Below are 23,149 nucleotides of genomic sequence, written 5' to 3' on the forward strand. Positions count from 1 at the left end.
CACACTTTAGCGGAGCGGCTTTATCCGTATGACCCCAAAACTAGTGTTATAGGGTTAAAGTGTGATCCAAACAGCGTACCATGCCTTTTTATTAAAGAGTCTGTACCTTTATGCTAGCAAGTAATTTCCGGTTTTATTTGCCCTTTTTTTTCTTAAAAAGTTTATGTCTTACATGAATTTTGTTGGTGTTAATTTTAATGTAGAAAAAGATCTGACATTATTCTTATTTTTTTTTACATCTTAAAAAGCTGCAGTCTGCAGGGTGTGCAGATGTTTTATACCCACTGTATGTGTTCAGCCGTCGAAGTTCACTTCCAATACGAAGTACAGAGGATGCATGAAAGTACCCGGATGTGGTCTTGATATAAATGATGCATCAAATAGAGAGAATCCAACATTAGATACCGCAGAAGACTGCAGACAGACGTAGTATAGAAGTCTGAAAGATTTTATCTTCCTTTATAAGCTCACAAATACGTGACGGCCTGTGAAAGTAAACATTTGTCATTTTCTTTGATGTAATTTTAATGTAGTGATAAAGACTGGGGGAAAAAAACCTGCAGAACATTTTAATGGCATATTAAAAAATCTTAACGTTGACACAGCATAAGTAACATTAAATATACATACTCCTTTACACAAATCTGCATGGTAAAATAATAATATAGAATGATAATGTAAGCAAATGTTTAATAGGTTGTAACACCTGTGCTGTGTTGTTTATTGCACTTTGGGTGGTTATGTCTCGCTACTCAACAGGTTCACAGCACATCTCATTCTCACAAAGACACATTAAAAGTTCTGTGTTCCTTTAAAGAGCTTGGCAAGATGACAAACATTCAGCCTGTGTCCTTCCTCTGCATCTTTCTTAGTTCTGACCCACAATGCCAGAGTCTTGGTCATGTGACCCACTGCTCTACATTTAACGAGACCTTACCTTTAAGAGCCCCTGCATTATTAACCAAAAATGAATGAGGTGCATTTTAATCTGTGTCATATTAATTACATTTTTAGAGTCACTTTTAAATGGCTGAAACACCCCAAATAAACATGTTATGACCGAAACAATCAAAAAATTAACATCTCAGTGAAACAGTGTTATTGTGGCCGGTACAGTTCACTTACTGAATTTTGCCATCTAGTGGATAAAGCTTAGTAGTAAATGTTTGGCACTGTGGTGAATAACAGATCTCTTAACAATGTAATCAGACCAGACAGCTGATCTTGACTTTCCTCCAACGCTTTCATGCTTTGTGTCTTTTATTAGATCCATGTGTTTCAGAATATAACAGCCCTGTTCACAGATGAGAGCTCTTTGTCTTGTTTTCAGTGTGATTCCCGGCACACAGAAGATCTGGGTGAGGACCTGGGGCTGCTCTCACAACAGCTCTGATGGAGAATACATGGCCGGACAGCTGGCTGCCAGCGGATACAAGATCACAGGTACCCATGCGTTCCTCACCTCGCACTCAAGCTTTCTGACATCGCCAACTTAGTTTAAACTCCTTCTAGACGGGTGTCAGACCAAACTACACGGATTAATTCAGTGTGTTATTGACTTTTTGTCTTAATTACTGGACAATAAATGGTTTAATTACTGCCTATCTTGCTTCTTATAGTTACAGATTACTACATTTGTAAAACTAATCTCATACAAGCTGGGGCAGATGGTTAGAGAATCGCACTTGTAACCTGAAGGTCTCAGGTTCGAGTCTCGGTGCCGGCAGGAGTTGTAGGTGGAGGGGAGTGAATGTCCAACTCTCTGACCATTAGGCCACGGCTGCCCCTAAATTTAACAAATTAGTTTGTTCAGGTGTGTTTGTTTAGGGTTAAAGCTGACTCTGCAGGACATCGGCACTCCAGGACCGACATTGCCTACCCCTGCTTTAATGCAAGCAGCTTTATTCTGTTAAACATGAACAACAGCATAGCTTTCAATTAGAATAGAATTAGATTTTCTCCAATAAAGCAGCTCTCCAATTTGGAGCTAGCTAATGTTAAACCCTTTTGTGAGTGAATGCAAACAAACAAACAAAGAAAAACATTATTACATTAATTATTAAAGGTCCAGTTTGGTTTGCTTGAATGTTGTTTAAGACTGTTTTGATTATCGTGTCAGATATTTCAATAGAGATAATTTAGGGCTTAAAGTTTTTTGTCGCTACAATGGATTTTCGTCAATTGGAAAAAATGAGAAAAAAAACATGTAGCACGTTGTTGTTGTTCTGCCGGCTCAACTATTCATTTCAGTAATATTCAGTCATTCCACCGAAACAGCTGGGTCTTAACCACACAGTCACTTCTGATTGGCCAGGTGTGGGTGTATTACCCTTGATAAACAACAAGAGTCCAGTATTACGCTAGCATGTCAGTTATGGAAGTGCTGCTTTTGAAGGAAGTGTGTGCGATATGTATCGTCTGTGATATTGTAATTGTTGTTTTAACGATGTGCGATATGACATTGAGTATTTTGCAAAACCATTCAAAACACCCCTACAGAGCGCACGCATACATTACGAGAAGTCTAGACACATTTAGAGGGTGTGCTTTCACTGCATGATTCAGTCTGAATATATTTACAACAATCACAAAATTCAAGATATGGGGACAGAAAATGTATATTATATCATTTCATAAAGTTAATCAATATCACACAAAGAGTGCCTTTTTTTCTCCAAAAATTACCATGATTACAAATGTAATATAGTTTTTTTTGTATTTTTTTTTTTTTAATCTATAAATTAATTAAAAAGCCTTTTTTTGTGGTATTTCGACAACAACAATAATTCCTAACACAGTCACAGCACTGTTTTGTGTCTCTGAGTCTTCGGTCTCTTTAACCTATAGTTGCACCGGCGCCAATGAAGTCGTGCTGTTAACGTGCTCCTAGTTCAGTTTTTGTGTGTCTAGAACGGCCGCAGATGAGGCATTAAGTGCATGGCACTGCGACCAATTTAACTTTTTACAGAGTTTAATGTAGCAATGTGGTCGCTCAGTTTTTCTAGATTTGTTTTAATTAGTAATAGATTTGAACACAGAAATCAAGTGCTATGCACATGTATTGGACATGACTTGATTGCAAATGCGAATACAAGAATTAGACGAGTAATGAAAACGCGTTACTTACCGTATTTTCTGCACTATAAGGCGCACCGGATTATAAGGCGCATAGAATAAAGATACTGCAGTCAAACGTTTGACTGGGTTTGCGTTATGCATCCACTAGATGGAGCTGTGCTAAAGGGAATGTCAACATTTTGACAGAGCGCCTTGATCCATATATAAGGCGCTCCGGATTATAAGGTGCAGTGTCGTTTTTTTGAGAAAATTAAAGGCTTTTAAGTGCGCCTTATAGTGCGGAAAATACAGTATTAAAAGAATCACCCCTTTATTTAAATATATATAACACAGGAACCCGCTGTTAGCAGGTTAATGTAACGTTTTCTATTCCATGACTAGTGAAATAGTGGCAACTTCCTGTCTGTATAATATTGAAGATGGCTCTTCTCAGAGTAGCTGCATCTTGTTTGGCAGGTGTCAAGATCTCAACAGCTGTTTATGAGCACTATTTATTCATATCACACTTTTAAGCCTAGCTTTAAATATTCAGTGTTCAGTACTGTCTCTGGGCTCACGCCGTCCAGGACACCAGTATTTTATCCATTCAGAAATTATGAATCACCATTTGACAAACCAATCATGATTTGAATCATTTTTCAGTAGTATTACAGCACAGCGCTTGGACACGGAAACTGACTTGACCTAGATTGGAGTTATCAGAACATGAGAACTACGGATCACATTAGACCATGGTAAAGGTCAAAGTTCAGAGCACACGGATGTTGAAACGAGCACAGATGTGCTGTGTACTGCATCAGGATCAGTGAGCGTCGACCGGTCAATTCAGCAATAAAAACTGATATGGTCTGATATGTGTGTATATATATATATATATATATATATATATATATATATATATATATATATATATATATATATATATATATATAATGTTTTATTGAGGGGCGTGTGGCTTTCCAAATCATACACATTCATCTGAACTCAGTGTAGTAACATGCTCCTGAGCTAAATTGTCCCAGAAAAGAGTATGAATACTCATGGAATTTAATTATTTCTGTTTTTACTTCTCAATAAGCAGAGTTATCACATTTATTTTTTTGCTTTATGTTTGCTTCAAATTTTAATTTTTTTTTTTTTTTAATTTTAATTACTTTTTATAAATTGAATACTTAAATCGAATACTTTTGCAAAGCTCTGTATTTGTTTACACACACACACAATTTTATCAAGATAACTTTATCAAGATATCAACATATAACAAGCAGTATTATGTACGTGTCATCAGTGTATTTCTCACACACACAAAAAAATAGGCATACAGACTTTTATACACACTGACTGCATTTATTTTAAAGAATGTACATCATCCTCTTCTAAGAATCTGAATCATAGGTTTATCATAACCATAACCCATCTGTAGGTGGCAGTATTGCCCAGCGAAACGAGCTGCGGTCCTTCTGCCCTGAATCTCCTCCTCTGTGAAGGTCAGGCTTTGTCTTAAAGGCAGCAGTGATGGAAGTTTGACTCCAATCATGAACATAGTGTTTCCTTTAAATGTTTAAGTGCTCCTTGTTTTATGGCATTGGGAGGGATTTGCAGTATTTTTTCCACACAAACTTTATTTGCTGTTCCAGTGAAGAAAAAAAAAAGATGAATAACATGCACATGAAATGTTGCATGTAAATTATTAAATAGGTTTTCACAGTTGTTTTTCTGTAGGGTGTTTTCAAACTGTCTATGCACTTAATTTCATGTTTTCATGGAATTAACAGTGTTTTGACGTATTTGTCTGCATGTTCATTCATGAAATGGCTCATGCTGGCAGCGCTGTGAGTGGATGAGCGCAGTTTACGCAGCGTTTGTCGTCTGCCAGCGGTGGCCAATGAAAGCGTCGTCTGCTGTGACGCTCACAGATTCAGAGCCGACCGCTGCCGTTTGTGCAGCTACCGCTGTTTCTCCGAGTCCTCGACACCGGGAGAAATGTTCAGCGCTAGGACAAGCCTTGTGTGCTGCTTCCCACACCTGGAGACAGATGTAGAGGAGGACTGAGGGAATTGGATGAAAGTTTGTTAAACGGAGTCGCACACTCGCAGCGTGAGCTGTACTTCACTGGTAGTTGTGAACCGCTGCACAGATGAGACTCTTCCAGAAGAGAAGACATGAGGAATACTGGACTGAGAGCAGAGGCTCAGACGCTGATTTAGGGGCAGTTTGGAGGCTGCTTCGCTCCATGTCTCGTAGAGAAATGTGGACTGTAAATATCTGTGTTTGCATTTCACTCCGTGTTGGTTTTATTCCCAGCTGATAAATCTTTTTTTCAAAATAAATATTAATAGTCTTTTTAAATAGGATTGCACAATATTGGATTTAACTGATTTAATTTGAGTGAGGTGTTCCTTTAAAACTTGTTTAAACATAATTAAACTCCTTTGAGATATGAGTGTACATTAAAAGCTTTGGAAAAAAAATTCCCTCACTGAAGTTTTTTTCAGACTGACGCAGACGGTTTATTTGTGGATGTAACTCTTGTCGATGATCTCCAGCAATGCACTCATCAACACTTTGAAGCGTCGGCGGCCTTCAGCCTCAGAGAAAGATATTTTAGAGCTCCTTTGTTTCAAGGTATTTTAATAATCTGTTTAAAAAATTATTCTACACATTAATAAAGGAAAAATGTATATAAAATAATTGAATTTACAAGTGTCACTAGTGAGTACTGATGTTTTCACACACTGCACGCCTCATTCAGCACTTGCATCTAAAAATCAAGGTGGAAATGTACAGCGGTGAGTCTAATTCAGACAAGAGTTCACTTCAAGAATGACCTCTGCTGACATGATGTTATTGCTCATGCACACGTGTGAGTTATGGCATCCTAATAATAATTTTATGTGCCAAAAAAACTCAAGAAAACCCAAAAAATGACTTTATTCAATTAATTCTTCTCTTTCGTGTAAGTATTCGTCCTGCGTTCACGAGATTGCGACGCATGCATGTGCTGACGTGGAACATGTTTTTTTGTGGTACTCTTGTGAATGCACGTCGAAGACTGACACAGAAGAGAAGAAAATTTTGAATAAAGTCATTATTTTGTTGATTTTGTTTTCTTTGTGCACAAAAAGTATTCTTGTAGCTTCATAACATTACGGTTGAACCACTGTTGTCACATGGACTATTATATCGATGTTCTTACCGTTCTGGGCCTTGATTGTGGTAGTACTGTGGTGTGAACCTACACTGGTCTCACGGTTTGGTTCGGTTACAATTATCATGTCATCTATTCGGTTCAATTCGATATCACGATGCACTGCATCCTCAGTTTTCAACTTTACTTCATGTATACAATTTTGTCAATAAATACAAGCAGTCAGACATATGAACTCTACCTGACCTGATTTCTCAAGTTAGTGGTATTACCCCCTGCATATTTTATTGTGCGTGACATGATTTACACACAGCGTGTGTCTTCTGCAGGTCGTGCTTTCCAGGTTGTTCATAAAAGCCGAAATGTGCCCAGATGTCGGCTTTTAAAGTAGTTGGAGTATTTTTAATTACTCGCGCTCGCGTCTCTCCTCCCTCCACCATTAGGTGTGTTCAGCTTGAAGCAGCGCTGCACAGAATGATCAGTGTATGATATCAACCATGAGAGCGATTCAAAGCATAAGGATCCGTCTGCTCTCTTCTCACTCTCGCTGTACTTGATGTCATACACTGATCATTCTGCTCAGCACCGCTTCAAGACGAACACGCCTAATGTATGCTACAGTGACCAAGCGCACATATATATGACAAATGATGTCAGAAAAGCGTCGGTACGTTATAATTGGTTATGGTCTATTACTGAACACATACCAAATCATCCTCGTCTGCATCACGATGCATCGTAGAAATTATTAATTTCAACACCCCTAGGTAGTACCCTTGCTGTCTATTGAGGGTATCTTAATATCTTAATTTGTGTTCCGAAGATGAACGACATGAGGATGAGTAATTAATGACAGAATGAAATGATGAAATAGCTTGCGTCATGTTTTGCTAATCCTCATGAGCATAATATCCACCCTAAACCGTGTTAGAGATTAGAATAAGCCCCAAAGCATAATATGTTGAAAATTATATGATTAGTAGATTGTAGATGATGTAGATTTTGGAAGTACAGATCTGTGCTCACTTGAATGGCTGATATTACCCACAAGCCATTGTGCTTTGGAAGAGGTTTCAGTGCAGAACTACAAACATGCCGGATGTCAGACCAACGGTCAAGTAAATAATTAATCAGTATCTAGCCTCATGGAGTAGTGGAAAAGGAATGTGGATTGTGTAGATTTTAACTGTAGCTAGATGATTGACAGATGATTGACAGGCTGGTTTATGGTGACCTGCACATAATAAAGGTGACAAAGCAGTTTGTTGATTCAAGACACAATTTTATGACATTTATGACATGGTTCCATGTCCCAAAGCTTGCCTACTCTTCAGCTACACTCAGAAGTATCTAGTATTTTTCTTGACAAAAAGAGTACTTACTTTAGGGTGTAAACATCCCCTATATTCATCTTCAGTGTGTCCCAGTGAGGTTTTCGTCTGATATGTCTTTTCATGGCCTGCTCTCCATCCTCACCCCATGAGCTCAGACCCTGAATCATGTCTCTGTGCTGCCCTTATGTGGAGAGGAAAGAAATCTGGATTGATATGAAATGGCAGACAGCAGTGTGGTTGTTGCTGTAGTAATCAGAGCTTGGCGGCGGTCAGTCGCTGTAAATGCAGCAGTTTGATGTTCTGACCTTTCACCTCAGCATAATAACTCTCAGATCCCTGGCTTGTAGCATGGACTAGTGGCTTTGAGCAATTTATATCCACGTGCTGTGTGTGTGTGTGTGTGTGTGTGAGGTTATTGGTGAAAGCAGGACCTGCACAAAATTGCTTAGCATTGATGTATGTGAAGACAGTGGGCTAGATATATATATACCCAATATTCTGTGCTACAAATAATGTCATGAAACGACATGGTTATATTAGAGAACTGCTCACACGTCTACAGTGTAAATGAGATTAGACACAGAAGAGCTCTTGTGAAAGTCCCATCAGAGATGTGTTGTCCTCCATCCCAGAGTCTGACACCTCAGGATGTGTGCCGATCAAAATGCTTGCTTATTTCTCTTGCTTTTATAAATGAGCCCCTTTGCTTTGAGAGTTCTGGAAGAAGTCAAGTGCTGTCACAACACTGCTGTTTCAGGCCAGTGCTAGATGTCTTTGCTCCACATCAGCATCCTTGAACGGAAAAATTGCATTTTTCTCACTCACAAATGCACATGAAGAGAAAAAAAGCCCTTAACTCCCTTGACATGAGGACAAGTAATTGAGTGGCAGTGGAGGCCATTATAAGGGAAGCGGAAACCAAAGACGAGCTTCTTTAGAGCTGCAGTGGGAAAAGACGGCAGAGAAAGAGACTTTTCAAGGCAGCTTTTAAAAGCTACTCTATCCACTGTATTTTTTCTTTCTCTCTTCTTTTATTCACCAGCAACATAAGCCATAACAGCTTTTTTCGCCCTCAATTTTAACGAATGCATTCCCCTGACCACCTGCTGAAGGAGAGCGGTGTGGATGGGTGACCTGAGAGGACAGGACTTGTAATGGATTAATTATGCATGTCTGGACCCTCGGCCTCTTTGGTGCAGCCATGCTGGAGAAATACAAATGAAAGCCCAAAATGCTTTTGAAAGCCTTTGGTGACTCATGGACGCAAGAGCAATTTGCCTACATTGCACACTGTTTGATTCGGCAAAACAAAAGACCTAAGTCGAAGCAAATGAGAAGTCACTGACCTTCTTGTGTTGTGAAAATGGTGAATAATTGCATGGACAAGACTAGCATGAGTAAATCTGGGCTGAGGGATGGCCGTCCGCACATGGGTTGCTAGAATAGATGAGACTTTGTACTTAATGAATTACGATTCTTGAAATTATTGGTCATTTAATGCTTCTGTAAAAAAAGAAGAAAAAAAAAAGAAACAAACAAAACAAAAATTAGCAATAATATTATTAAATGCTACTAATAATAAAAAAAAAAAGTAAAAAAAAAGATTTAGGCTACTAAAATAAAAATAGATAAAAAAAAATAATAAAAAAAGATTTTCCCACACTCACAGTAGTCAGTTTACGTTTGCTCTCATCTTCTCTCAACACAGTCTGACTCATGAATATTAATCATGTTGGCTGTTTGTGCGAGCTGATTTGCTGAAATCAAAATATGTGTCATAATGGGTGAGTGCTAGCAAAGTGGCATTTGCATTTGCCTGGGGTGGGCAATATGACCAATACAGTGTTCTTCTTCACAGTTTGTTGAACTGAGAGAGAGAGTGTGTGATTATGGCTCCTTCAGGGTCAGATCTATAGTTAGGCAAATTAATACTAAAGAAAAACTTATGTAATATGAGATTACTTCGGCTTCAAAGTGACAGACACCAAACAAAAAAGGTAACGTTAATTTGCAAGAGCTTTGTCACAACACATACCAAGAGCTCACTTATCAGTTCTGCTTTCAGTGCTGGAGAATAAAAGATATATTCTTAGATGTTTTTATTAGTACATGAACATTATCTTGCACATTTTATCTCCCCAACAGATTCCAATTTGAAAGAAGTTTATAATGCGTGTTCACTATCCCCAATTCAGAAGAGCTCCACACGGCTGTCTCTGAAGGCTTCTCATCCTCGCTTCTCTCTGCTGCGTCCCTAAGCCACACACACAGTCTGTCTCGTAATGCTTCCTTATACTCTCGTTATATAAGTCTCCATGAGCACATCTGGCAATGTGGATGAGGCTTGATGCACAATCTGTGTCAACTCACGCCTGGCTCCACTTTAAAACAAGTGTAAATTCATTCGAACTACGATAATTTCTCTTGGATGAGATGAAGCATTCAGCACATTTTCCACTTGTTCTTAAAATCCCAAATACTTAAAAATGTATAAATCAGGCTATGTAACCTATATAATACTTTAATAATTGACTAAAGTAATACAGTTCTTTATTAACACAAAATAAACTAACATTTCCTGTGAAATTCAGTAATTAAGTAAATTTTGTAAAAGTAATACCATTGTAATATTCCCTGCTGAAAAAAACAACAGAACCCCTCCCAAAACACAATAGAACATTTTATGGATTTAAGGGTTATAATGGGAATTATTTAGGCTTTAATGTAAATTATAATGGTGTCTATACTGGTATTTGATGGATTCTATCGGTGGGATGTAATCTGGCAGATGGAAAACAATAGAACAACAGAAATTCCTATTGGAATAATGGCCAAAACAGAATTTTGTAATTGTTTTAATGGAAACCATAAGAATTTCTGTGAAGTTTCTATTTATTTATTTTTTCTTCAGGCAGGGTGATGATACCCATACTGTGCTGTACACTATTGACAATATTAAGCTGAAGCTTGACTTTGCAAATCAAATCACAATTATAATAATTATATATAAATAATATGTATATGTGTGTGTGTATATAATATGTGTATATAATATGTGTATACATAGACTCTTGCATTTTCTTTTTGTGTGCCAAGCGACAGGGATTTGGGTACCTACACACTAGAGTTTGCTGTGCACTGTGTAAAAACACAATTATATGCGAAGGAGTAACGTGAACTGTCCAGTTTGCTTTATTTCTGCTTTATAACTGTTTACAACTGCTAGTTTCACACCCTGATAATTCAACTTAGTTCAGTTATATAGGACACAACACAGTGCAAACAAATGTGAGAATCACTAGTGAGTGCAGTCTAACAGATTACTAGCCAATGGCTAATGACAGACATTTAGTTACCTGCCACAAAATTTGGTCATAAATGCAAGTGATTTATTCACGTTACAGATGTTTGATGCCATTTACTTTATTTTTTTTGTAATAACTAGTGGCAACCATTGACTGGGATTTGTTTATAACTTTTTTTTTTTTCTTCACCAAATGAAGCACTCTTTGTGTTCAGGTTATTGTGGCATATAGATCCTGGTACTGTGGGAAAAGTGAACTAAGTAAATGATTGTGGTTTTTATTTTGAATCAATCTATGGTTTGGTATTGATTAGGCATTAACTGGCTTGGCATGTTTTCGATTGTGAGCGGTTGTTTTCCAGAGTGTCCTTGAGCGCAGGGCCATTTATAATGACCCCTGTGACTGCATTAATATCCCATGCAGTTTATATCACTGGGATCTGGTTTGACCGTAGACCGATCCCTGGTCAATGAGGCTCTGGGATTAGAAGTGAAACTGTCAGGGCCGATCGACAGGATCAGTGTTCATCTCTCTCCCGGCTCACCTTGTCCTTTCTGGAAAGGGAAAGTTTTGCATACAAATGTGGTTCAGGCAAAGGAAAACACTCAGAGGAATGCCTGGTCAATTTTGTTAATTAGAGGTTGATTGGAGGTGTCTGTGAACTGAATGCTGGCTTGGCTTAAATGTTCAGATGAATTTCTCCTTGAGTGAGAGCGCTTGATGCACACTGAGTAAATCTAACAGTGGACAGCACATTCATATTCATTGAACTGTTCTGTGGCCGCCCAAATGACAGCTGTACCATAACTCCACATCCCTCCATCTTTCACTAACACATCTGATGGTTTCACCGCGCTTGGGTGCTTTAGCTGATCCAGTATGGTGGGGAGGAGTCCACTCAATAAAAGCTGTGAGAGAGCGCGTCACTTTAGATTTGAGCAATAAAGAGGGAATTCAACAGCGTGTGAAAGAATCACAGTCCATTTATGATAGTGACCTGTTGTGATTTATTAAATGAATGCACTGACATGTATCAGTTTGTTTTTATTGCCAAGTAGCGTCACTGGCTGTTTTCTAGGGCTGGTCTGAATACCATTTTTTTTTTTTGAGCTCCGAAGCGTTGGTTGTAATCAACACCGAATATTTGAAGCTTCGGAGGGAGGGACTGAACATATTCTTCTCTCTAATAAAGGCAGGAATCTCTGTGTGTGTGTCTGAATGTTAGCATTTTTATTATGTCGAGAACCGTTCATCCAGTCGACTTGACGCGTGGCGGGTGCGTTGCTGCCTGCTCAATGGAGTGCAGTGTCACGTTTTGGTGTAATATTGACATGCGACATGTTCAGAATTAATCAACTTATTTTCCAAGCAAATTAATTGCACGTTTTTATCATGTGTAAAATTACTGTAAAAATTACTTGTTTTTTTACACCAACAATATAGCCTACTATACTGCCCTACAAAGGCAAAGTGCAGTAACTATGCAAACACTGAAACTGAGAAAAATGCCTTTAAAGTTTTTACATCAGCTAGGGCTGTGCAATTAATCGCATTTGATTGTCATGCGCATCTCGTCAGTAAAGCTGGTCCCGTGATTGGTACTAAATCACCATCACCTGCTTTCAGATTGAGCGGCTTTCACACTTTTTTTTCACTTTTCACTTTCACTTCACTACACAGAGCCATAGTGCACTGACAAGCTAGACGATATCGTGTTCAAATCGAATGCGATTCATCTAAGATTATGAGGGCGATTTTGCCTAATTGTCAGTGAAATACGGTTGTGTAGTGAAAGCCGCTCAATCTGAAAGCAGGTGATGGTGATTTAATACTATTCACGGGACTGGCTTATAAAAGTTGAGACTCCCAGATCGATAATGAACACGATATTGCATAGCTTGTCAGTGATCTACAGCTCTGTCTATTAAATGGCGCTCCATTTGAAAGCAGGTGATGGCGATTTAGCGGTAATCAAGGAACCCGATTTACTGACTAGATGCACATGATCATATCGTTCGATATATCTCCCAGCCCTAGTATTAGTTTGGATTTTGTAGTTACTGCAATTTTGACACTCTAGTTTCTCTGAAATGGGACAAAATTCAACCAGGAGACTTTGTCACAAGACAGAACAGATGTCACAAAGCCCATTTTAGGACTTAACTCAATTTTGACCAGATATGTAGTTAGTGTGCTTTGCCTTTGGAAGGCAGTATAGGTGTACTACTTACAGAACTCAGGTGCTTTTTCAAACTTGATGTGCTGTTGTGGTAGGCCAGTTTCAAATCACATATCTGGCACACTTCCTTTGTCTTGTCCTCACTCAATCTAAAGTGCCACCACACAGCTGAGGTCTTCAGCATTTTTGTCTTGTCTTCCAGATAAACTGAATCATGATGTTCATGATGTTCACTCGGGCAATTCATAAGCCGCTTTTCCATTATTAGGCTGAACGGTTCTCTTTGCTTAACCATTCCATTCCGTTCCGATCCGGGCCAGTCAGCACAGATACGGTTTCATTTTTCCACTGTAGTGCTGATAACGAAGCTCTTTGGAATGCAATATAAATGGCGATATTGACAATGATCAGATATTTCTGCTTTTGGGACTCCTTTTTTATCTGATATTATATCTTTCAATAACAGAAAAAAGACACCACTCTTGACGAGAAAAATAAAATAAACAGAAGGCAACAACAGGTATAATATCAATAAGCGCAAATGTGTCCAAACTGTCTCAGACATTTTTTTCTTTTTTAAATTGAACATAGCGTATCTGTTTACTTGGATGTTTGATCAAATTGCACGCTCCCGCGTAGCCAGGCAACAGAGTGGCGACGTCACACACACGCACTCTGACAGCACGGCTGTCTAACCATGCCGAGAATTCCAGGCCAAGAACGGTTTGTAATCGTGCCGCACCGTACCAGGCTCACTGACAAAAATCAACAATATTAATTTTTTTATTAAATCACTGATAATGATTATTTGTTTAAGTATGTAACAATGACAACTCGAATAATACTTATAACAATAAGCAAAGTAAATGGACATAATGTGAACTGGAGCTGACTGTGTTTCTCCTGTCCTGCTGTGTGCGGGTGAGATCGCATGTGTCGGCCCAAAGTCAGGATCTCTGACCTCAGAGTAGCCTGACCGTCTGGCGTGCCGCATTGCAGCTGTCCCTGCTAACCTCCGCTAAGCCCGCCTCTAAGTGTGCTCTCGACAATTTTTGGCCAGCAAAATGTGTAGATCTTTCTTCTGCGCGGTTCGGTGCGTGAGGAGAGTGATGTCACCGAGAGCCATCTGCTGCTGCGAGAGAGGCCTGAGGGGCTGATGGGAGTTTAAGGCCTCGTAAACATGGATGAGGTCATGGATGGCCGTCTGTCGCCGCTCGTGTTGTCTGGGTCTAATGGGGATGAATGTCTGCTAGAGGGCAGATGATCGTCGCTGGTGCTCACTAACATCCAGACTGCTGTTACCAAACCAGCACAACGCAGCAAGAAAGTCTTCCCCTTCACAGTAGTGGTTAAATGCCATCCGTCTATGCGTACATTCCAGTTTACAGTGTCATTATCTGTCACTGGTTCAGTTAAAACCAGTTCTGTTAGCCTATAGCCACTGTCCAGAGCAGCTTTGACATCCTGCACAACAACACTTTTTTTTTTTTTTTTTTGTTCTGCTGAATTATGCTGCAGTCGAGACTAAATCGGAGGTTGAAATGTCCCACTTCTGTCCTCAGTGTGTTCCAGTCAATCCCACCATAAATTGATGCCACGACTCAACAAAAATGACCAGTGTTTTGCCAGTTATGGGTAGATCGTAAATTGAAGCAATCATTCGACATAGTGGTGTAATGGTACACAAACATGATGGTTCGGTGTGGTTTCAGTACAGCAGGGGGAAAAACTAAACATATTTGTTTATTTTTAAATTATTATAAACAGTGGTTTACTGAACAAATAGCTCTCTGTTTAAATAAATTCAGTTATAACTAAAATTTTCTTAGGGATAAAAATCTACCTCAGTTTATGCTTTAAACTATAGGAAGCCCTTTTACATCACTGTAAGGTTACAATTAACAACAGAGCCCAAACTTAAGTTTAATTACTATTTATTTTTTAATATAATAATCAACACTCAGATGTAAAAAAAATAAAAAAAAAATGTATGCAAACATTTAAATTGCACATAATGTTCTAAATTACAAAATTTCAATGTGTTATTGAAATATAACCATTTACACAGTGGCTGTCATAATTTTTTTCATAACAGATTTATTCAAAATACCTGTTAGTGATGCCTTAATTATCTATGGTATAAGTAAAACATAATGAACAAATAGTCTAATATTTCGTGAAATGCTATTCTCTAGACTTCATTTCTCTAGTAAATTAATGAGCTGTGGACACTGATGACTTGCCTAAGGTAAATTAAATGCTACATGACATTTTATTTTCACGTTGTTTTATTGAAGTCTTTCCGCGGTTGAAACACTTATTGAGCGATTGCATGAGGCATTTGTTCATGTTTATTTCCTGCTAAAACCAGCAGTAAATAGGAAGGAATGATCACGGTCCGTGCTGCGTTTGAACTGAGCGGTTTATACATTGTTCTGTCACAACACATCAAAGAGTGCCAAAACCACATTTATTGTTTGAATTTCCTGAAAAAAAAAATGGACAGCTTGTAAGAATGTTACTTATCAAAAGTAACAATATATAACACTGTATATATAATAGTTTCCAGTTAAGTTCCACTCGTGCGGTGGTTAAAACAATGCTGTATTGTTCGGTACACACGCATGCCAAACTGTAAGACAGAATAATTTTCGGTATGAATACGTGTACCGTTACACTCCTAATTCAACACTTGTCAACTATCTAATGTGAAATATAATGGTATGCAGTTCCAGACATTAGATAGCTGTCCGTGTAGAAGATATTCAACAAGCAAAATGTGAAAGCAGCCAATCATACACAAACAGTTCTTCTAATATATTTATTATATATATTTATTTATTTATTATATATTGCACATTTATTTAATTTTTGTGCTCGTTGTTTGCTGCAGTGTTGGAGATGAAGTTGAATGATGCTTCTTTTTGAGGATGGGGTGCATCAGTCTGCCCTGAGTCACAGGTCCAAGACGTAATCTGGAACACAGCTTTAGTCATACAGGTTTCGGATAATATTAAGAAGACTAAATGATGAGCTCCTGCTGCGTTTGTTTGTGGAGAGAGTCTGATGTTCAGTTTTCTAGATATCGTCTCGAATGCAGTGATGTCAGTTTGTGAAATGGACCCACATGTGATAAAAGCACATCTCTCAGATCCTGACCTCACAGTCCGTGACTAACAGATCATTAACGGCTGGTGTATGTGGTAATAGAGGCTAGTTACATCGGGCAGGACATCCAAATGCTCGCCTGTCATTCATCGACCTCAAATATGGCTTATCATCTGAAAAGTATTAGCAACTTTACATGGCTGCTCAATCTAATGTTAACCCAGAGAAATGTGCGCTGTTTAAGTGTGTGAGGGGAGTGGAAGCTGAACAGCAGCTCGCGCACTGCAGGACTGATGGAGACGCCGGTGCAGTCACTTGCTCTTAAAATACTTTTTTTGGTTATACAGATAAGAGTAATAAAGCTTTCAAATCTGTAAAGACACCACGTTTATTTGTATGCACTCACAATAACAACAAAACACGCTTTTGTAAAATAATGAAAGCAAACAGTATGCACTTTCTGCTGTCTGTCTCCGTGAACTTGAGCATGAAACTGTGTGTATATCTTTGCCTTACAGACATTACAAATATATCTAGTGAAATGTCTACTTTCAACTGAACCAATTCAAATGGAAAACAAATATTCTCAGATTATGTAATCTGTATGAAACATGGATACAGGTGCATCACTACTGCGGAGATGAGTCAGTGTTGCCGACTTCATCTCTTAAACCAAAAACAGAGAAAGCACTAGTTTATCAGTGAATTATTAAAATGTTAATGCAGCCTCCTTACTGTTTTTTGCTGAAACATTCAGCATCATTACTTCTGCCAGTGCACTGTGGCAAGCTAAATGAATGCGCTTGGGCGCTTATTAGGCTATGCTTATGCAATTAAAGGCTCAGTATTATGATTTAAATGGTTTATTAATAAACGTGCGATTAGTCGATAATGCTTCAAATGAACGACTACTAGTCGACCAGAAAATTTTTTAGTTGGGGACACCCCTAATTTTGAGCACACATCAAACTCTACTTGACATTGCTCGTCATTAAACTCAGACGCAGCACAGCGCTGGCATTCACATTCACTCTGTTGTAGATCCAATGCGGCTGTAACGCTTTCAGGACAGAACAACAAACTCCAGCAAAGCAGAGGAGGAATTTGCATCACGATTAACACTTCGATGGCCACAGATGCTCATTTTATCAGTGCACCACTCTCTGATTATTGAATGCTAACAAATAAGATGCACCTTTTCTGCCTCTCCTGTGAATTCAGTTCAGTCTTCCTAACTGCAGTCTAGATTCCTCCACAAGCAGAATAAACCATAGCACTGGATCATCTCTACGGCCTTATGAATGGACTGGAAAATGAACATCCTAAGGCCGCTTTCATTGTTGTCGGGCATTTCAATAGACCTATTATATATCCAGATTGGTCTGTCATGCCTGTGCTGTCTGTGTGACCTGAGCCTTGTCATGAGTGTTTCAGCGGCCAGTCCACCCTGCATAAGCTGGGACAAATACATTTAAAGGGGTCATATGAGGAGATTTCAAGTTTTCTTTTCTCTTTGGAGTGTTACAAGCTGTTTGTGAATAGATAAGATCTGTACAGTTGCAAAGACTAAAGTCTCAAACCCAAAGAGATATTCTTTATAAAAGTTGACTCAACCACACCCTCCTGAAACGCCTCGTTCTAACACACACCACATCTCTACGTCACTTGAGGCATTTGGCCAATCACAAAGCACTGGATAGCTGGCCAATCAGAGCACACCTCACTTTTCAGAACGATGAGCTTTGTAAAAATCGATGGGTTTCAGAAGGCAGGGCATAGAGGAGAAACAATGTACAGTATGTGGAAAATATTGTGTTTTTTAAACCTTAAACCACATAAACATTTCATTACACCAAATACACAAAAAAATGTTTTTTTAGCAACATCATATCACCCCTTTAACAAATAAATAACTTGAGTTTTGGTCATAGTTTATTTTAAGGTCCAGGTGTCGCCATTAACAAAACATTAACTACAACTTTGGCCTCAAACTCCTTGTTTGCTGCTTATTAATAATGGTAAGGTGGTTGTTAAGTTTAGGTATTGGGAAGAGTTAAGGATGTAGAATATGGTCATACAGAACATGTGCGTTATAAGCACTAACAAACAGTCAATATGTTAATAATAGGCATGCTAATAAGCAACTAGTTAATAGTGAGATTTGGTCCCTATGCTAAAGTGTTACTCCAAATGCTCCATGGTGCACAAGTGTGTCGTCCCATGACGAAGGGTTTTGCATCAGAAGAACAGATCCCAGGTTTTCTGATCGCCTGTGCAGATGAGGATATTAAGGATGCTTGTGTTGATATGGAGTGGTTTATCTGGCCCTCGCTGCCTTTGCTTTTCCAGCTCTAATGGCAAGTGATTGCCTCAACATAATTTAGATTTTCATTTTTGATATTTGGTGTGAAAGCTTTGGGGCCGCTTTATGTTCCATTTGCATATAAAGAGGCTGCGGCAGGTTCCAGGGAACATCTGCTGTGGTCTAAACGTGTGTTAGATATACAGTGGATAAAAGTCTGTTTGCTTTCATTTCTTTCTTTGTTCTGGCCATTTGGGATAACCACACTGTTCTACCGACAGCAAAAACTGCTTTTATTAGTGGTTTATTCCATTTCAGTTGCCATGCTGGAACATCTTTGATTATCTAACACCCTGCTGTGCTTTTAGGAAGAAACATGGTTGCATTCAGAGAAAATTCATTTGGTAAAACATCTAAACCGTAAGTGTCTGAAATGGCATTAAGGGGGAATGAAACCAGACGTTCATTTGCAAGAGTGATTCAAAATTTTAAGACCAGATAATGACATTTCTGCTAGTCTGGATTTTCTGCAGTTTTGAATGTTCAAAAACATTCTTTCCCAAACTCATCCTGCAGCTTGTTTTCTTAACACAACCTGAGACAGATCCTGAGAGAATGCTGGTCAAAAATCATTCAAAATCTTGATGTAACGCATCAGCTAGGGTAAACGTACCGGTTTAGCTCACCAAAATCTACATCCAGACATTTTTAGTGCACAAGTTATTGGTTTCTGTACAAGATGTTATGTTAAAATAAAAATTTAATCTCTCGCACAATAATTTAATTTATTTTTAAATGACAAAAGCATTTCAATTAAGATATACCTTATTGAATGCAAAAAGTCTGGCTGTGGATAATGGGTACATTTTTGTACCCTTTAAGCACACCCCGTTCCCATTAAGCTCACATCATGTTTTATTAAAATTCTTGTTTATTTTAAAGAAAGTTTTTAAAGAATAATTGAAGGCACTTAATTTGATCAGTTACAGTATGTTCATAGTGTCATTCAAAAGTGTCAGTCAAACACATTGCAACATCTAGACTGGTCCATGTTCAGCTAAGTAACACATATTCAAAAATCTAATAACAAAACAAACCAATAAAATATTTCATTCATGGGGTTGAACACAGAAACTTGCCTCAATATGAAGCCTCTTATTAAATGGATGTCAGCTTATTTATATTCTCTAAAGCCTGGAATACACTACACTATTTTAGTCTGGAGAAGCTGACACTAGTTGCTAAAGGTCAGAGCCAGTCTGTAGATTTGAGTTGACTGATTCAATAGAAAATCACATATGATGGTCTCAGACTGATATTTTCAGCCGATTTTAGAATACATATTGTTTTCATTTGTCATGTGTCTCCTAGCAACAATGTGCACATTTCTGTGTGAGTGTGTTGTGATCGGAAGGAATTTAAAGTCTGGTAGTGTATCATCCTCAGTCGTTTAGTGTATGATGCCCGGTTTTCCTTTGTGACTATTTTTAATACTTTTATAAGTCGGTAAGCGTATGATGCTTGGTGTTTTAAAAATCTGTTCAAATTTCAAAAGCCATGTAGTATATTCTAGCCTTTAGTCACTTTTTTCCTGGACAGTTACAACAGGTTTCTGATGGCTCCTTCTCGTACGAATGGCATGCCTCTTTCATCTTTGGGCATAAACTATAGTTATGTCTAGATTGTGTCATCTTAAAGCTGTTAAAATAAGTTATTAATCATGTTATGAAGATTAATTTAAAGTTGATATTAAAGTCTGTTTATGAAGTATTTACAGCTTAAAGAGAACACACTGAGCTTAATGGGAGCAGAAACATTTTTTTTTATAAATTTCATGTGATATTTATTGAAGTGACAATATTTTGCAAAATTAATAATCTAGGTCATGTATTAAGTTAATACATATTTTAATATGAACAACTATTATTAATATCTATGAAATTATACTTTTTCTTATTGATGTCACACTGAAGCTGTGTTATTTTCATAGTAGTGCACCTTTTAAGCTCACCTTAAAATGTGCAATCTTTAAAAATTACAGCAGTGTAAGACCACAGACCAGCAATAACCTGTAAATGCCTGTGAAGAAATATATTAGCGTAGCACACAATCTTATACAGCTAATCAGCTAACTGTGTCCCTTAGCATCTGTGCTATGTTGGATCTAACTATAATTATATCCCACATCCAAGTTCCATTTTATAATGTGCAAATGTCTAAACATTAATCGCTTAATTTTATAGTAAGCAGTGAATCTTACTCAAAATAAATGCTTAAACATCTAAAAACTGTATATTTAAGGGGCTCCTCTTTTGGTGGAAGTTTTCAGACAGCTTTCAAAAAGGCCGCCAGAGAGCAATGGTCTGATTGACTTGAAATTACAGGAGGTATGTAGGAACAAACACATCAATTGGTTAAGACATTAAGTAGATTAATACATCATTTTTTTCTTTTAAGAATCTGAACTCAAAAATTGTTGTGTGCTTAATGGGTACGTGAGCTTAATAGGTACATTTACCCTAATTTGACATCTGAGACCCTTTATAGGGAGTGATGCATCAATTTTGTCAACCCAAATTCATTTTCAACTGAACAGCTTTGGAGGGTTGAAATCATTGACTGAAATGGTGACATTTAATTAGTGCTTCTTCAGTAATTTGATAAACTACAACAGGTACAAATGTCAGCAGACACTCAAACTGGAACGACAATATCAATTTCAAGATTTTAATTAATGTTTGTTTTGAAGCTATTAACCTGTATTTATTGTATGTTTGTATATATCTGTGATAAAGTTATTACAGCCACCTTTTAAATATTTATTTTAGCAATGACAAAAACAAGTTTATGTAAAACTACCATATATGCTATATAAATGTTTATATACAGCTCAGTTTTTATTTGAGTGTTGATTTATTACATTTGATTGATTGATTATTCAATATGCATTAATTTAAGTTAAGAATATATCACGTAATGCTTATTTTGCCTAAAGTGTCATGAACTGCATTTTTTATTGTTTTGTAAGTCGGCCACTTGATTGGCTCTCTCTCTCCACCTGTACACATGTAGCTGGTGTGTGGTGAGTGCACTGGTGCTGTTGTCCTGTGGCTGCCGTCACATCATCCAAGTGGATGCTGCACACTGGTGGTGGTTGAGGAGGACCCCCCACATGATTGTAAAGCGCTTTGGGTGTACAACAATACACAATAAAGCGCTATATTATAACCCTTCTCCTTTTTGGACCTATGTTATATATCAGAGTAGAGATGGCAAGGCTTGATATTAACTTAGGTAAAGATAAAAAAGACTAGTTTGCTTTGGTTTACCCAGCTATATCTCTGAAAATCAGACACAAGCTCTATGCTTATAATGTATTCACCAACCCAAAATTTCAAACGTTTACATTATACAAAAAATAAACAAAACAAAATAATAAACAAGGTAAAAAACAAGAAAACATCAGTTACATCAGTCGTCAGACAAAAAATGGTAAGCGTTTGGGGATCTGGACTGGAAAAGTGAATGAGTAAACTTAGCTGATGGTGAATCCGACAAAGCTTGGTAATGGATGAAATGTCCTTGCAAAAGTCCACCCTTTTAATTTGATAGTCCCAATGTTGCAGATAGGAAACAGATTCCTCCCGTCTTCCACAAGTGCATTCCAAACCCTCTAGTGCTCACGTTAAATGTCCAGGCGTCATAATCCCAACTCCCAACCATAAAGCAGAAAGTTAGCTGAAGCAAGTACTTTCACCCATGTAAGAAAGCACAGGAATACAAAGGTCCATTGATTGACCAAAAAGGAAGCACATTCCTCAATCATAGGACCTCATAAAGTCAAACGGAATAGCCCAAGAAAGCCATTGCTTCCTCTATCCACATGCTTGCCTACTTCCTCAGGTATAGTACCTGGCTAAATACTCATCCATAAAGATGATTAGCGCCCCCTAATGGTGTGGAAAAATATAACCGCCAAGGTAACAACGTTAAAGCTGTTACATACCCCGCCGCTCAGGGGAAAATTTGTCATAACCATGGCAAATTTTAAGATTCTGTACATGATAGGTGTCACATTTATCAGGGTCTGAGATAAAAACAACTGCATAGTTTACAGGTCCCAACTTTTTCTTAACCCTGGCCGGACCTTTCCACTTGGCAGATAATTTAGCCATTACCCCTTCCTCAGCTCTGGATAGGGTATGAGCCCGTACCCAAACCACATCTCCTTCCTGGAAATGAGCTGTTGTTTTTCGACGCTGGTCATAGTATTTCTTCTGTTTTGCCTGAGCTCGTTCCACGTTACACTTGACAATGTTAAGAAGTTCACTTTGCTTGTCAAGTGTGGAATAGGCAGGATGACTAGGATCTGGCGGTCTCTGGAACGCACGCTCCATTGGGCCTTTAAGTCTCCTTCCTAGGGCTATTTCCGCAGGAGTGAATCCAGTGCTTTCATGAAAGGCAGAATTGAGGGCAAACCTGAATTCAGGAATCCATCTGTCCCATAATTTGTGATGGTCACCAACATATGAGGCAATCATTGTCTTCAGATTTCTTTTAACCCGCTCAGTAAGGTTAGTCTGGGGATGGTAAGCGGTTGTTAGTTTTTGAACAACGCCCCACTGTTTACACACAAAACTGAGAAGTTGAGAAGTAAACTGTGTTCCCCGATCAGACACTAGGTATGCTGGTGTG

The 23,149-nt window shown here is 38.2% G+C and overlaps 1 protein-coding gene across 2 annotated transcripts in view; it reads left to right on the forward strand.

Annotated features, from left to right (window-relative positions):
• Positions 1 to 23,149, forward strand: part of cdkal1 (CDK5 regulatory subunit associated protein 1-like 1) — a 247,966-nt gene that overhangs the window by 12,545 nt on the left and 212,272 nt on the right. For both annotated transcript variants that reach the window (XM_042740258.1, XM_042740257.1), the window contains exon 3: positions 1,331 to 1,443. In XM_042740258.1, the coding sequence (XP_042596192.1) occupies positions 1,331 to 1,443 (113 nt within the window). The remainder of the gene's footprint in view (positions 1 to 1,330; positions 1,444 to 23,149) is intronic.

The sequence above is a fragment of the Cyprinus carpio genome, chromosome B16, assembly GCF_018340385.1.
Source record: "Cyprinus carpio isolate SPL01 chromosome B16, ASM1834038v1, whole genome shotgun sequence".
Classification (NCBI taxonomy): domain Eukaryota; kingdom Metazoa; phylum Chordata; class Actinopteri; order Cypriniformes; family Cyprinidae; genus Cyprinus; species Cyprinus carpio.